The sequence below is a fragment of the Piliocolobus tephrosceles genome, chromosome 3 (genome assembly GCF_002776525.5).
Source record: "Piliocolobus tephrosceles isolate RC106 chromosome 3, ASM277652v3, whole genome shotgun sequence".
Classification (NCBI taxonomy): domain Eukaryota; kingdom Metazoa; phylum Chordata; class Mammalia; order Primates; family Cercopithecidae; genus Piliocolobus; species Piliocolobus tephrosceles.
The window spans coordinates 79543897-79559016 of NC_045436.1; the positions used below are offsets into that span (position 1 = coordinate 79543897).

At 41.0% G+C, this 15120-nt stretch overlaps 1 protein-coding gene across 2 annotated transcripts in view; it reads left to right on the forward strand.

Moving 5' to 3' along the window:
- Positions 1-15120, forward strand: part of DAPP1 (dual adaptor of phosphotyrosine and 3-phosphoinositides 1) — a 53396-nt gene that overhangs the window by 16913 nt on the left and 21363 nt on the right. For both annotated transcript variants that reach the window (XM_023220082.3, XM_023220081.3), the window contains exons 2-3: positions 2214-2336; positions 6780-6913. In XM_023220082.3, the coding sequence (XP_023075850.1) occupies positions 2214-2336; positions 6780-6913 (257 nt within the window). The remainder of the gene's footprint in view (positions 1-2213; positions 2337-6779; positions 6914-15120) is intronic.

The following is a 15120-nucleotide window of genomic DNA, read 5'->3' on the forward strand; positions in this document are numbered from 1 at the left end:
CGGAGTCTCGCTCTGCCTCCCAGGCTAGAGTGCAGTGGCCTGATCTTGGCTCACTACAACCTCCGCCTCCCGGGTTCAAGCGATTCTCCTGCCTCAGCCTCCCGAGTAGCTGGGACTACATGCATCCGCCACCACTCCTGGCTAATTTTTGTATTTTTAGTAGAGATGGGGTTTCACCATATTGGCCAGGCTGGTCTCGAACTCCTGACCTTGTGATCTGCCCGCCTCGGCCTCCCAAAGTGGCTTGAGCCACCACGCCCGGCTTTGTCATACTATTTTAAACATGAGGAACCAAAGCTCAGATTGGTTAAGTAACATGTCCAAGGCCATACAGCTAGTAAGAGGTACCAACTGGATTGGAACCCAGGCAAAGCAACCCCTGGGGCCACAATCCTAATCATCACATTGCATGTCTCTATGCCATCGTTTAAAAGAATGTGAATGACTTGTCATTGGAGAAAAGAAAGATGGTGCAGAGCAATATGCCTAGAAAATAAAAATAATAAATAATGCTCTTATGTTTGTAGAATCAGGAGTGGGGGTACACACCCAATGCCTCTAGATGTGTAGACAATTTTTTTTTTTTTTTTTTGAGATGGAGTCTTGCTCTGTCACCCAGGCTGGAGTGCAGGGGCGCCATCTCGGCTCACTGCAAGCTCCGCCTCCTGGGTTCATGCCATTCTCCTGCCTCAGCCTCCTGAGTAGCTGGGACTACAGGCACCTGCCACCATGCCTGGCTAATTTTTTGGCAATTTTAGTAGAGATGGGGTTTCACTGTGTTAGCCAGGATGGTCTCAATCTCCTGACCTTGTGATCCTCCCACCATGTGTAGACTATCTCTTAAGAGGAAGCACAGGAAAATGGTTACCATGGTGTCCTCTAGGAAAGGAGCAGGGAGCCTGAGGGCCAAGGATGAGGAAAACATGTTTTGCTATGTCTCCTTTTGGACAATTTGGACTTTTTTTTTTCTTTCTTTTTTTTTTTTTTACCATAGATATATATTACCTTTTCTAAAACACAAAGATCAATTTGAATCTCCTTGTGGCATTCCCTAGCTCTTCAGATGTTTGTCAGGCTGAAACAGTACTTAATGGCATTTACTTCATACTTTAATTGCTTCCATCCAGCTTCGTTTCACTCATGACAATAGACTTTAGTATTATAGCTCAGAGGTTTCGCCATGAAAAAGTACCACACTTGAAAAAGAGTGTGAGAAACCAAAAAAGAAAAAAGGAGGAGGTAATTTGTCAAAGCCTATTTTGACTTGGACTTTAAAAACCAATTCTGATTACAAAGCAACACTGTATTAGTTTGTGAGGGCTACTATAACGAACAACCACAGCCTGGGCAGCTGACTATAAGAAATCGATTGTCTCACAGTTCTGAAGGCTCAAAGTCGGAAATCAAGGTGTCAACAGGATTGGTTCCTTCCAAGGGCCATGAGGGAGAACCTATTCCAGGCCTCTTCCCGTGGCTTGCAAGTGACTGTCATGTTCATGTGGTGTTCTCCCCATAGGCAAGTCTGTCTTCTGATTTCCCCTTTTTACAAGAGGAAACCAGTCATATTGAATTAGGGTTCACCCTAATGACCTCCTTTTTTTTTTTTTTTTTTTTTTTTTGAGATGGAATTTCACTCTGTTGCCCAGGCTGGAGTGCAATGGCATGATCTTGGCTCATTGCAACCTCCGTCCCCCAGGTTCAAGCGATTCTCCTGCCTCAGCCTCGCGAGTAGCTGGGATTACAGGTGCCTGCCACCATGCCAGGCTAATTTTTGTGTTTTTAATGGAGACGGGGTGTCACCATGTTGGCCAGGCTGGTCTCAAACCCCTGATGACCTCAACTGATCTGCCTGCCTCAGCCTCCCAAAGCGCTGGGATTACAGGCGTGAGCCACCACACCCAGCCATGACCTCATTTTAACTTGGTAAAGACCCTGTCTCCAAACAAGGTCACATTTTGAGGTACTGGGAGGTTAGCCCTTCAACATAAGAACCTTCAGGACACAATTCAACCCATGTCACACTACTATTAGTCAACTCCGTGCTCTCCTTTCAACCCCACCCAACGATTTCCTTGTCCTGATGTTGGGGCTGAGAGCTGGATCTCTGGGCTACTTATCTTGAAGAATGTTGCTAGCTAATCTTTGTGAGGAAAAGGGGAGGGGAGTCATGCCATGGTTTGGCCTGAGTGAAAGCGCTGTTCCCTCTTTTCTAGGTGGTATCATGGCAACCTCACGCGCCATGCTGCCGAAGCTCTTCTCCTCTCAAATGGGTGTGACGGCAGCTACCTTCTGCGGGACAGCAATGAGACCACTGGGCTGTACTCTCTCTCCGTTAGGTAAGGTGCTTCAGGGCTCTATGACTTCAGCATGCGCTCCTCTGTCACTTACTGACTTTATCATCACTCAAATTGTCAGATAGCAAAACTTCCCAATTCCTGTTGGACCACCAGGTTAAAGGATTCCAAACTCTAAATGATGAAGGTATAAAAAACATTCCTGCTCCATTCATTAGCAGGAAAAAATTGTTAGAGCTGGAGGAGACATGAGGAATTATTTGATACAAACCTTTCATGGGACTGTTGAAGAATCTGAAACCCAAAGCGGTGGAATGTCTGGTACCCCAAAAATCAACAATAGAAACAGTGCCAGAATCCAGATTCCTGACACCTGGCTGAGTGCCCTTTTCACTATTCCCTGATTTATCTGTAAATGCAGAATGATTTATGACTGTACAGCTTTCATAGTCACAACCTCAAGCAGGCAATATGCAACTTTAAAATTTTTCCTATAGTGGGCTAACTTTTCTTATTGAGTCTCCATTTCTCCCAAATGGTGAGAAAGTTAATCCAGTCCCCACCAGGTTCATCCAGCCAAATGCAATCATTGTCCAGACCTTTCAGGTCCTCCCCACCCCACACCCGCTTCTTCCTGGCTGGCACCGCAGATCAGAGAGGCTGACCGAGCTTCTGGTAGTCAGGGGAGGTGGCTGGTTCTCAGTCAGGATCTGACACTCTGCCTTCCACTGACATGTAGCAAGTTTTCTTGGGTTCTTAGGCACTTCTCCATGGATTAGGCAGGGGATGTGAGGACTCCTTGAAATTTCCCTCAGCCACCCACCCATTAAGCTCAAACTGTTATTGTGTTACCGTTCTGATGGCACTTCCATATACCATGGAGAGTCACTCTTCCCTTCATAGTGCAGTCCCTCAAGCTAATCTGGCCTCAGAGGCTCTCTCACTTCTTTCCCACTCTACACGGTCACTACTTGTCACTAACTCAGTAGCAGCATTCACACTCTGTCTTTGGGCTCCGGGCCTTGCTTCTATATTCATTTTCTATGCTACATAACAAATTATCAAAAACTTAGGGACTTAAAGCAACACAACTTGATTATCTCCGTTTCTGGCTGGATTCTCTGTCCAGGTCCTGCCAGGCTGGAATAAAGGTGTTGGGGAAGGTTGTGGCTCTGATCTGGCATTTAGTGTCTTCTTCCTTCACTTTCTCCTTTCCTCTTCATTCTTCTTCATCCATTCCCTTGCTGCCGTAGAACTGAGGTCCTCATTTTCCTTTTAGCTGTCAGCCAGAGGGGCATTCTCAACTCCGAGAGGCCGCCCACAGTTCTTTGCCACATGGCCCCCATGGCTGTTTACCACATGGCTGTTTACTTTCTTGCATGCCAACCAGAAAACATCTCCCTGACGTTTTCTTCTATGAGCAGCCAGAGAAAACTCTCTGTTTTACAGGGCTCATGTGATTAGTTTCAGGCCCACTCCAATAATGTCCATATCTTAACATCAACTGACTTGGGAATTTAATGACCTGCAAAATCCCTTCCCAGTAGCATGTAGACTAGTTTTTGATTGAATAATTGGGATAAAGTGTGTACTCCACAGGCTGGGATTTGGGGTCATCTTAGAATGCTGCCTGCTACAGTTCCCATTCCTGGAACAGTGAAAATCTACAGGCCTACTTGAAGTGGGTGTGCGAAACAGGTAGAGGGTGATGGGGTAAGTAGGGGTCACAGAGGAGAAAAAAGCATATTCATTAACATTTCTCATGTCACCCGTTTATATTTTATTTATACATTTTCTGAATAACATAGATGAAAAAAATTACTAATCCAAGATGGCATTCTGTTTGAGTGGCAATAAGAATTGTGCTTTCTCTGCTCAATAGCAAATGTTAAAAGTCCATCTAATGGTTAAGTTGTAGATGCTTTATTGCATACACCAGAGGTCCCCAACATTTTTGGCACCTGGGACAATTTTTCCACAGACCGGGGCAGCAGCAGACGGTTTTGGGATGATTCAAGTGCATTACATTTATTGTGTGTTTTATTTCTGTTATTATTACACTGTAACGTATAATGAAATAATTATACAACCCACTGTCATTCAGTATCAGTGGCAGCCCTGAGCTTGTTTTCCTGAAACTAGATTGTCCCATCTGGGGGTGATGGGAGACAGTAACAGTTCGTCAGGTATTAGATTAACATCAGAGGCACACAGCCTAGATCGCTTGCATGTGCAGTTCACAGCAGGGTTTGCGCTCCTATGAGAATCTGTTGCCTCTACTGATCTGACAGGAGGTGGAGCTCAGTGAGAATGCAAACAATGGGGAGCAACTATAAATACAAATGAAGCTTCACTAGTTCACCCATCACTCATTTTCTTGCTGTGTGGCTGGCAGGGGGATGGATGGGGACTCCTGGCATGAATCTTCCAAAAATGAAAAGTTAATTAACTTTTCACCTATGTATGTCTCATCTGAGCAATTAGATCATAAGCTTTTTATAAATCAATGACATATATTTCATATACATAAAGAATAAATTATTGATTTTCATTACAAGCACTAGAGAATGCTTATATTTAAAAAATGACCAGCAGAGGTGACAAAAACCACAGACTAATTCAGGAGAATGACTATTTTTGTTTCATGAAGAAATATTCACTTATTTGTTCATTCTTTTGCTGATGAATATTTGAAAGCATTGATTCTGCAACAGCCACTTTGGTAAGTGCTGTAGAACAGTGGTCCCCAACCTTTTTGGCACCGGGGGCTGCTTTTGTGGGAAATAGGGGTTCAGGATGAAACTGTTCCACCTCAGATCATCAGGCACTAGATTCTCATGAGGAGTGTGCAGCCTAGATCCCTCACACGTGCAGTTCACAATAGGGTTCATTCTCCTGAGACTCTCATGCCACCACTGATCTGACAGGAGGCAGAGCTCAGGCGGTAATGCTCACTCACTGCTCACCTCCTGCTGTGCGGCCTGGTTCCTAACAGGTACCCAGTCTGCAGTCCCAGGATGGGGGACCCCTGCTGTAGAAGATTCAAATACCTTATTTTGGGGAATTATAGCCTCACAGAGCCAAAAAGACCACATACAAGTAACATACTACAAAGTAGAGGTTGATAAATAACATAAAAGAAAGCAAGATAAGTGTTTAGGTGGTTCAGAAGAGAAAAAGCAATTAACTGAAGCTGGAATTATCATGTAATACTTGACAGAGGAGGTGGTACTTGAACTGCAACTTAATGAGTGGCTGGGATTTCTACCAGCAGAGACAAAGAGAAAGACTGTTTCAGGAAAAAGGAACAGTGTGAACTAAGGGACAGAAGTGGAAACTCCTTGAAGAGCAGTAGGTCCAGTTGGACTAGGGCAGCAGTTCTAAAGGTGTGGTCCCCAGACCGAGTGCATCACCTAAGAACATATTAGGAATGCACAGTCTCAGGCCCCACCTTGGATCTACCAAATTTGAATCTGCAGGGGTGGAGGTGGAGGTGGCAGCAAGCTGAGTTCTCACAAGCCCGTCAGATGATTCTGATGCATGCTAACATTGTAGCATGGGCTGCACCGAGAGGAATAGCAGGAAGTGAGGCTAGAAAGATAGAATGGGGTCAAATAAAGTGGAGAGGCAGATATATATATATATTATTTAATACTCTGCTCATTTCAAAAATGAAGTAGAAAATGACAATGTAGGAAATTTGATATTTTATTCAGTAGGCAGTGGAACATGCATGGGAGGAAAAGAGCTGGGCTCACATAACTAATCAAGCGACAGAGCTGAATTCTGATTGACTCCCAGACAAGCAAGGGAGAAAAGCCCAAGACAGAGGAGAGTGTGGTGAGGGTGTCATACGTCATTTCTGTCATTCCTATTCTCTGCCCTTCTTAAACTCATGCCCCATTAGCAGCATAATGTTCAAGGACTCTTTTGGTAAGTCTAGGAGTAGTAGGGAGAACAGTCTCTTGTCTTCCATTAGAGTGAAAAGTTGAGGCAGGGCGTGGTGGCTCACACCTGTAATCTCAGCACTTTGGGAAGCCGAGGCGGGAGGATCACCTGAGGTCAGGAGTTCAAGACAAGCCGGGCCAACATGGCAAAACCCAGTCTTTACTAAATATCCAAAAATTAGCTGGGCCTCAAGGCAGACACCTATAATCCCAGCTACTCAGGAGGCTGAGGTCAGAGAATCACTCGAATCCAGGAGGCGGAGGTTGCAGTGAGCTGAGATCATGCCACTGCACTCCAGCCTGGGCGACAGAGCAAGACTCTGTCTCAAAATAATAAATAAATAAATAAAAGTTGAAAACAGCACACTTTGCCAAAAGAAACTGGTGATGCTCTTTAAAATTGTCAATGGTTTCAATGATTGTCTAATTCTCAGCTCTTAGAAAGGGTTAATAGTGATGCTAACATCTAAGATCATATTTCCCTTCAACAAGGTATTTATTTGTTAAATGACATTAAATACTTATTTTTCCCTTTTAGGGCCAAAGATTCTGTTAAACACTTTCACGTTGAATATACTGGATATTCATTTAAATTTGGCTTTAATGAATTCTCATCTTTGAAGGATTTTGTCAAACATTTTGCAAATCAGCCTTTGATTGGAAGCGAGACAGGTAAGCTATGAGCAGACATTTGACCTACGAAATATTGTTTCGGGATGTAGGAGAAACAAGGCAGATTTCAGTTAAAGAATGTCATAGTTGTCATTTATATCTCAACATTATCTTGAGGAGAAAACAATGTACTTTGTATAAAGTAGATATATTCTCAGAATGTGTTACTTAATGGATCGATTAAAAGCATTTCTTTAAAATGGGTTGTCCATTTAAAAATAACATACACAATACACACAAAAAGAAGAAAGGTAAAAATGACCTTTTGATTACCCATAATTTCAGGTATGGGCAGTTTGCATATGAGTGAGACCCACAGAAGTAAAGTTTAAGCATTTTAAAAATGAAAATTCCCACTTAAATGTTCACAGGGATCGCTGAATATTGAAAATATTGACTAGGAAGTGCTCTCCTGAGTTATAAAATTCTGTTTCTATTGTCACAGTTTTTTAAATAAGATTTTAAGCTAGACTTAATTATGGCTGGAAAAGTTTGAATTTTCCTGTTTGAATGGTAAGAGAATTAAACCAGAAAATTCGTGTTTAAAGAATAAACACAAAAAACAGTCTATCTTGGCACTTGAATTATCTAAGATTGAATATCTTGTTTACTTATATTATTTTAATGAAGTAAAAGGTCATACCTGTATTTGTGATACAGAATCACAACACTTTTGTCCTAAATAATGATAAATCTCAGTTAATCAAAGACTAGGAAATTCCAAGAACCTGTGGCACAAGAGGAACTCAAGACTTAATAACACAACCGGTTACCATGAGTTTGAACATATGTGTTTTCTTGGCAAACTTGCCAGTGGGCTTTCTGTTAACTTCAGTGTGGTGGGAAGAGGTGGCATCATTGGCTTCTGTCTTTTCTGCTATTTATATGGCATGGATAGTCTCTGATGTGACTCAGACAGTGTCTAGTATACATGAAGTGCACAGCGGAAAACTGGAAAATCGTTGCTCTGCTTTATACTGACCACACCAAACCTAAGACAGAATAATCCAGACTACAAACTGAAGCTATAACCCTTTTTCCCTTCTTTCTTCTGGTATAAATTCTCCCAATCAACCTTGAAAATTACTTTACCATTTAACAAGCAGTTGTTCTCATGAACAAATGGCCAGTGGAGGTATATTTATTTCCATTGCTACCTTGGCCTTGGCAAGCATTTCAGTTTCTCAAATCCCTTCACTTCAGTCTCCTTTCCTACTTGCATCCAATTCTATACTTGATTTTGTTCAGTTATTGGTCACAGGCAATGGAGAGGAGATTTTTAGAGACAGGGCTTTGTTTTGTGTACCTCTAATTTTTGTCTTTCATGTCTGCCAGGTCCTGGCCCATTGCAGGGCATTTTGGGTGAATAAATAAATGAATAAATGGATAACTCTAAGTAAGAACTCTTTGTAGCCTTCGAAGCCACTAGAGTTGCCATTTTTCTGCTTTCTCTTTTTCCTCCAACCGAAGACAGCTCCCTTCTTTTAAACTCTTCTCCTAGACTCTATTTTCAACTTCTCTGATCATTCCCTGTGCTCCTTCCTGACCTTCTCCAAGTTAGGGAAAAGATACATATTCTGCCTACTGGCAGATTTCAAAACATTTAAGATCAAAGTGAATGCAGTGCTTTCTGGTTGAACCTTTCTGGCACTGATCCAGTTACTAGGCAAGAGGATCACCTAAGGTTGCTCCAAAATAAAGATATTTTGATATTGCATTTGGGACAATGATAAGCTTCCTTGTAAATAACACTGTTCTGAGTAAAGAAGCCTTATGATTAATGCATTAGGGATTGTGAGGATTTGTAATCCAGACTTCTACAGTAATTACTCTAAAACTCAAACTTGCTATGTTATTATCTTGACTATAATTGCCAATTTATTTATTACAATGTAACTCAGGAACCTAATATTTTTAGCCTCTCCACTGCCTCTCCTCTGTTCTACTCATTACCCAACGAAGCATTTGCTGCTGTTTGAATTCCTCCTTCCGGCCCCTGGTGCTGATGGATATGCACTTGACTTGCTGGCTTCCTGCCCTTGAGTTAGAGTCCGCTAGCTTTATTCCTCTTATCTGTCCCAGCCAGATGAAGAGAAAGCCATCAGGGCTAGGAACAACAGGCAAAACCCATGACAGATGAGTGTTCAAATCTTGCCCCTCTGGGAGTGATAAGCCTTGGAAAACAAGATAATGTGTTCAAGTCATGATGACTTGTAAGCCCAGAAAGTCCTCGAGGTTACAGAGTCAGCACTGCAGACTATAAAGAATGGTGAATGGTACCTGAGATGCCACCTTCTAAAAATAGGCCTTTTCTTCTTGTTCCTTTAAGCATGGGCTCCTAGTATTGGTTCCCAGTGATCAGAAGATCTTCAGACTAATGATTTCATGTTCACCATTAGATGAAGTACGAATACTTCTTATAGTTTATGTCTGATTAACATCACCAGGAAAAGCATTTGTCCACACAATGGACAAGCCCCTCCCAGGGCTCTCAACTTCAGATTACCAGAATGAGAAGGACTAGAATTGGATATTTCAGGCCACTCCTGTCAGTCAGACCCCATGCAGGCCCAGCCTCACCCTGCAGGGCCTAGAGGGTAAGATTATTAAAGAGAGACTTTCTTATAATACATTTATCTACTGGCACAAGTGGCATTACCTTTGAGGGCAACATAAATGATATCCAAATAACCAAAACTTTACACTTTTGCCTTGCAGTTATATATAATGCCTTCACTAGAGTGAAACCCAGAATATTTGATTCTGGGTCATAAGAAAATCTTTGCACTCAAAATAGATAAAAGTGTTGACCTAAGGGGATTAATGCTATTTTAAGATATCTTTTTTTTCCTATTCCCTACTCTTTACACTTTCAGGATTTCTGTTTGCTAATGTGAAAAGTAAGGATTTCCTAAGCAACATCTAAGCCTCCTGCCAACTTTAAGAGTATGTCATGATAATTTCCCTTTCCCTTGTCATAATCTCTATTTCATCTCTCTAATCTCCATTAAAGTTTCTGTTCACTCTAATTTCTTTCTATCAATACTCATAAACACTCTTAAGATACTTCCAATTCTCAAAACCTAATAATTTCCTGAGTACATGATAGAGATATACAATGTACTCTCTTGCTTTATTTTTCTCAATGGCCCTTTTACCTTCTGACATATATAGTTCACTTATTTTTTAAAAAATCCTTTTTTTCCCACACACATGGAGTGTGGAAACTCCATGAAGAAAGGGATTTTTGTCAGCTTTGCTTCCTGCTGTGTCCCAGGACCTGAAAAAATAAGTACTAATCATTTCCACGATATGTCGGATGCCCCATTCCCAATGCCTGCATTGCAGTTTTTTATGGCAACACCAAAACTAGCAAACTTGTGACAATTTTAACTTTCAAAGTTTATAAAAGCATAATTTGAAATGTTGTTTTGTGTTGCATGTATGCTCAGTGATGATTAAATTCAGAATTTGCCTTTCATTTGTGATAGTGTTGCAGGACTTTTCCTTAGTTCAGCTAAAGATTGGGTCCCTCTCCGTCCCACGGCCACAAAAATTTAGGCTTGCAGATGGTTTGAAGGGTGAGTGAAGCAGGGTTTTATTGGATGAAAAGAAAGAAAAGAGGGCCTAGCCAGAGTCCCTGCTAGAGCGCTGCCTGCTGAACAGTTTGAATTCTATGTTCCTCACCTGAAGAGGAAGGGCCAGGTTCCTCCCCGCTGCAAAGGGCGCGGACTTCCTAAGGCTCCACCTCAGTGGGCAGGCCGGTTGGAGTTTTTCTGTCTTAATAGTAGGACATCAAATAAAACATATTCATGTCTGTGCATGAACTCTAAACTAAACTCAAATAGATTAGAAAATTTGAGAAACTTTTTTATTAGTATAAATATGTTTGGTCCATTATTAATTTTGTCATATCCTCTTGTAATTAGCTAAGTTTCATATATATAGTCTTGAAAATGTAGATGGCATTTATCTTTATGCTTAAATGTCTAAATATAATTAGAGCAAAAAAATTACTTTTACCATTACCTTTTGTTTATATTTCAATGATTCTTAACATGAAATTGCCATGTATAATTTATTATATTGTGTTGTGACTGTAATCACTTAACTGGCATGCAAAAGTATAATACAAGTAAAGTTCTATGTTTGCCCTTACCCTTTATAATAATTGGTTCTCAGTTTTAAAGATCTCATCTGGTTTTTTTTGTAAATGTCAAATCTCCATTTCTCTTTTTGTTTTGATATGGGGATTCCCAATCTTTTGACGACTGCTACTGCTATTATTATTTTATTTTGTGACACTACCCCGGTGGCGTTTTTAAATAATGCGGTTAAAATTAATTTTAATTTGAGAACTGGGTGATTCTTCAGAAAACAACTAGTGACAGCTTAGAATTTTGCCAAACTTCTTTAGTTTATGTTTGCCAAAAATGCAAAATGTTCTCAGTTGATAGATGAGTTTTGTTCGAAAAAGGAAAAAGCAGCTGAGAAGGGAATTAAGGCCAACATTTTTAGTGTTTGCTAGTTTCCAGGCATTCACCTACATCAACTTATTTCATCTCAACCACCCACAATAATGCATACAACAGTCCTATTTTCAGATGAGGAAATGAAAACTCAGAGGCTATAAGTTACTTGTCCAAGTTTTCACTGCTGGTAAACATTAGGGCTGAGATTGGAATCTGGGCTAATCTGGTTCTAAAGCATAGATGCTTTCCATGCACCTTGTTATCTTCTGAAACCGGTCCCACAATAACAATACATTGTTGCCGTGGTACGGCATGACCTTAAATGGATTTGGAAGAATTCAGAGCTGATATTGGAATCTGGGCTAACCTGGTCCTGAAGCATAGATGCTTTCCACGCACTTTGCTATCTCTTGAAACTCATCCCACAGTGGGACTGCAATACATTGCTGCCATGGCACAGCGTGGCGTTAAATGAATTTAGAAGAAGTCTTGCCACAATAATGTAATAGAATGATTGTAGGATATGGTCAGGCTATAACACATGTCTTAGTCCTATCCCTCAGTCTCTTCTTTATCTCTTCTTTAAAGTCTATAATAATGTGTTTGGTACATGAAGTCAACCTATTGTTCTAAAGAGTGTGAATCAACTTTAACTTCTGCCTTTGTATTTATTGTTATTCCCATTTTATTTACATGAATTGCTATTTCAGAAATTATACTAGAGGAAATTTTAAAACATAAAAAGGCTGACAAGAAAACATCCCCCCAAATATTCAGGTTCATCTTAGTCATGTCTCTCTGGCAAGGATATCAAACAGCCTATCTAAGTATAACAAGGTAAAATAAAAGTTAAAGTTTGAATGAGAAACTGAAAGAAAGGGAAAATGAGAGGTAAGATCAAATGACAGCAGGAACAAAGTATTTCAAATGAATATTGTACATTTACAGGAAGCAGTACAAGCATTTGGTAACTAAGCTTCTCGATGTTTTTTTCCCCTTATTTGGGCCTATATGCTTAACCAGATTTACAGGATGTTAGAGTTGAAAGGGAGCTCAGGAACTTTTGCATTTTTCCTTTATAAATGAAGAAACTGAGGCCTGGTTAGAAATGGGGAAGCAAAAACTCACATCTCCTTTCCTCAAACTGTCTCCTAAAGAATCCATTTCTTCAAACTTTGATTTATACGTGTCAACTCTTGCCCATAATAGAGCACAGTAGTTCACATGCTCTAGAGGTTTCCATGGTGACTACATTGAGGCTGAGAATAATTATGGTATAATGAGTAAACACACGAATTATAAGTTTCAACTCCAGCCTCTGCCATTTGCCGGCTCTGTGTGTCTCCTCAGGCAAGTTACATAATCTCTCTGAGCTTCAGTTTCATCATCTTACGAAACTGATTTGATGGTCGTAGCTCATACTTTAATGACTTATTGTGAAGACTGAGTGAAATTAGGCACATAGGACATTTGGAATGATTCTTAGCATAGTATAAGTATTCAATAATTATTATTTATATTTAATAAAACCCTTTTATGGTTATTAATTCCATCAGATGCTATGCAAAAGCTGTACGTTCTTTGATAAATCGTGAAGAGTTAGTTTAGGGACAGTTGAATTTGCATTTGTCAAATGTTTGTGATGTTCTCTTCAAACTTTAATCCAGTTCCATAGTGGACTCACATAAGTGGTAGAATCAAGTGAGCACTCCAGAAAGAGTGACTTGACTTGGATATTTGAACAGAATTTTCTCCTACACTGACTAACTGGTATGCCTCTCCTAGTTCAGTGCACTTCATCCTATAAGAGTGGAAATTAAATATTAAAGCCCCTTCACATGTAAATGAACATGGCTTAAAGTCCATTTGTAAAGCAGGTGGCAAAGAAGGAAGGAAAAAGATCTTGAATAACCCTATTCTCTCCTGCCAACCCCAAGAAATCTACTTCTTATTGGAAGCCGGGGGGGAGGGGGGGAGAGGAACTCATTATTCCAGTTGCAGAGCTTGTTTTCTGAACCTGAGGGCAGTAATGAAACGTGGATGGACATGATCTGATTTTAATTTAATTCAACAAAGTGTTTTGAGTGAAATGGCACTGTGAGCCACTGATCATATAGAAAGATAAATCAGATATTATTCTTGCCTTCAAACACCTTACAGGATAGCTGGGGTACCTGATGAATAAGCACTGACCTCCCTGCATAAAATAAATACTCTAAACAAAAGTCTTTCTTTAGGAGTTTTGTGTGCCCTGTGCTACACTCTATTTCAGATACCAAACCAATGCCTAAGAATTGAGACTGTTCTTACTCTCTTTCTGAAGTTCTGCTGGAATACAAGATAAAGGGTCCTTCAATGTAATTTCATATTATTGCATACAGTTATGTATGTAACTCTTACACAGAGTTACCATTCAGTCAAAGTAAATGGAAATGCCTGCTGCGGTCCAGCTCTGATCATCTCAAAAATGTACCTCTGCTAAGCATGGCTGAAACTGGGTTTCATGTCAAAGGCAGGAAAAAATAGTCACCTTTACGTAGTTCAGAAACTGAAGTGAAACTTACAGCCAAGTTTCCAAGGCCTGTGGTTACTGGTCTTCCTCCCTCTTCTTGCTCTGCTACCCCTGCCTCCTGTTGCCTTTTTCTAAATCTCCCAGCTGAGTCGTGGAGTTCATTTGGTCTGAATCTCAGTAAACCAGAGTCCCTTTCATCCCAAGCTGAGGCACTATCTTGGACCTTGGATGCAGAGTATTAAGAGTCTGTGGTAGCCACAGTAGTTAAGTTTGTTTGTTTGTAGTTTGTTTGTTTGTTTGTTTTGAGACAGAGTCTCACTCTGTTGCCAGGCTGCAGTGCAGTGGTGCCATCTCGGCTCACTGCAACCTCTGACTCCCTGGTTCAAGCGATTCTCCTGCCTTAGCCTCCCAAGTAGCTGGGATTACAGGCACGTGCCACCATTGCCCAGCTAATTTTTGTATTCGTAGTAGAGATGGGGTTTCATCATCTTGACCAGGATGGTCTTGATCTCCTGACCTCGTGATCCGCCCCCCTCATCCTCCGAAAGTGCTGGGATTACAGGCATGAGCCATCGCACCTGGCTGATAAGTTTCTTTTGATTGGAAATGACAGAAATCAACTCTGGCTAGCTGTTTTGTTTTGTTTTTTCTTTTGTCTTATTTTTGATTTTGTTTTTAAGTGAGTAGGGTACAAGAACAGGAGAACAGGAGCAGAATTTTTTTTTTTTTTTTTTGTGATAGAGTCTCATTCTGTCGCCCAGGCTAGAGTGCAGTGGCAAGATCTCGGCTCACTGCAACCTCTGCCTTCCAGGTTCAAGCAATTCTCCTGCCTCAGCCTTCCAAGTAGCTGGGACTACAGATGCATGCCTCCATGCCCGGCTAATTTTTTATATTTTCTTTTTTTAGTAAAGATGGGGTTTCACCATGTTAGTCAGGATGGTCTCAATCTCCTGACCTTGTGATGTGCCCACCTTGGCCTCCCAAAGTGCTGGGATTACAGGCGTGAGCCACCGTGCCTGGCCCAGGAGCAGAATTTTTGAAAAGGATATTAACAATATACCCCCTCAGAATTTAAGAGCAAGTTGAACAACCAAGAGACAACAAGGAATCTGCTTAGTAATCATGGCAACTCTGAGGCTTTCAGTCAATTGATATGTCTGTGTTAATTCAGCTCTGATCGTCTCAGAAGTGTACCTCCACCCAGTCTTTCTGAAACCAGGTTT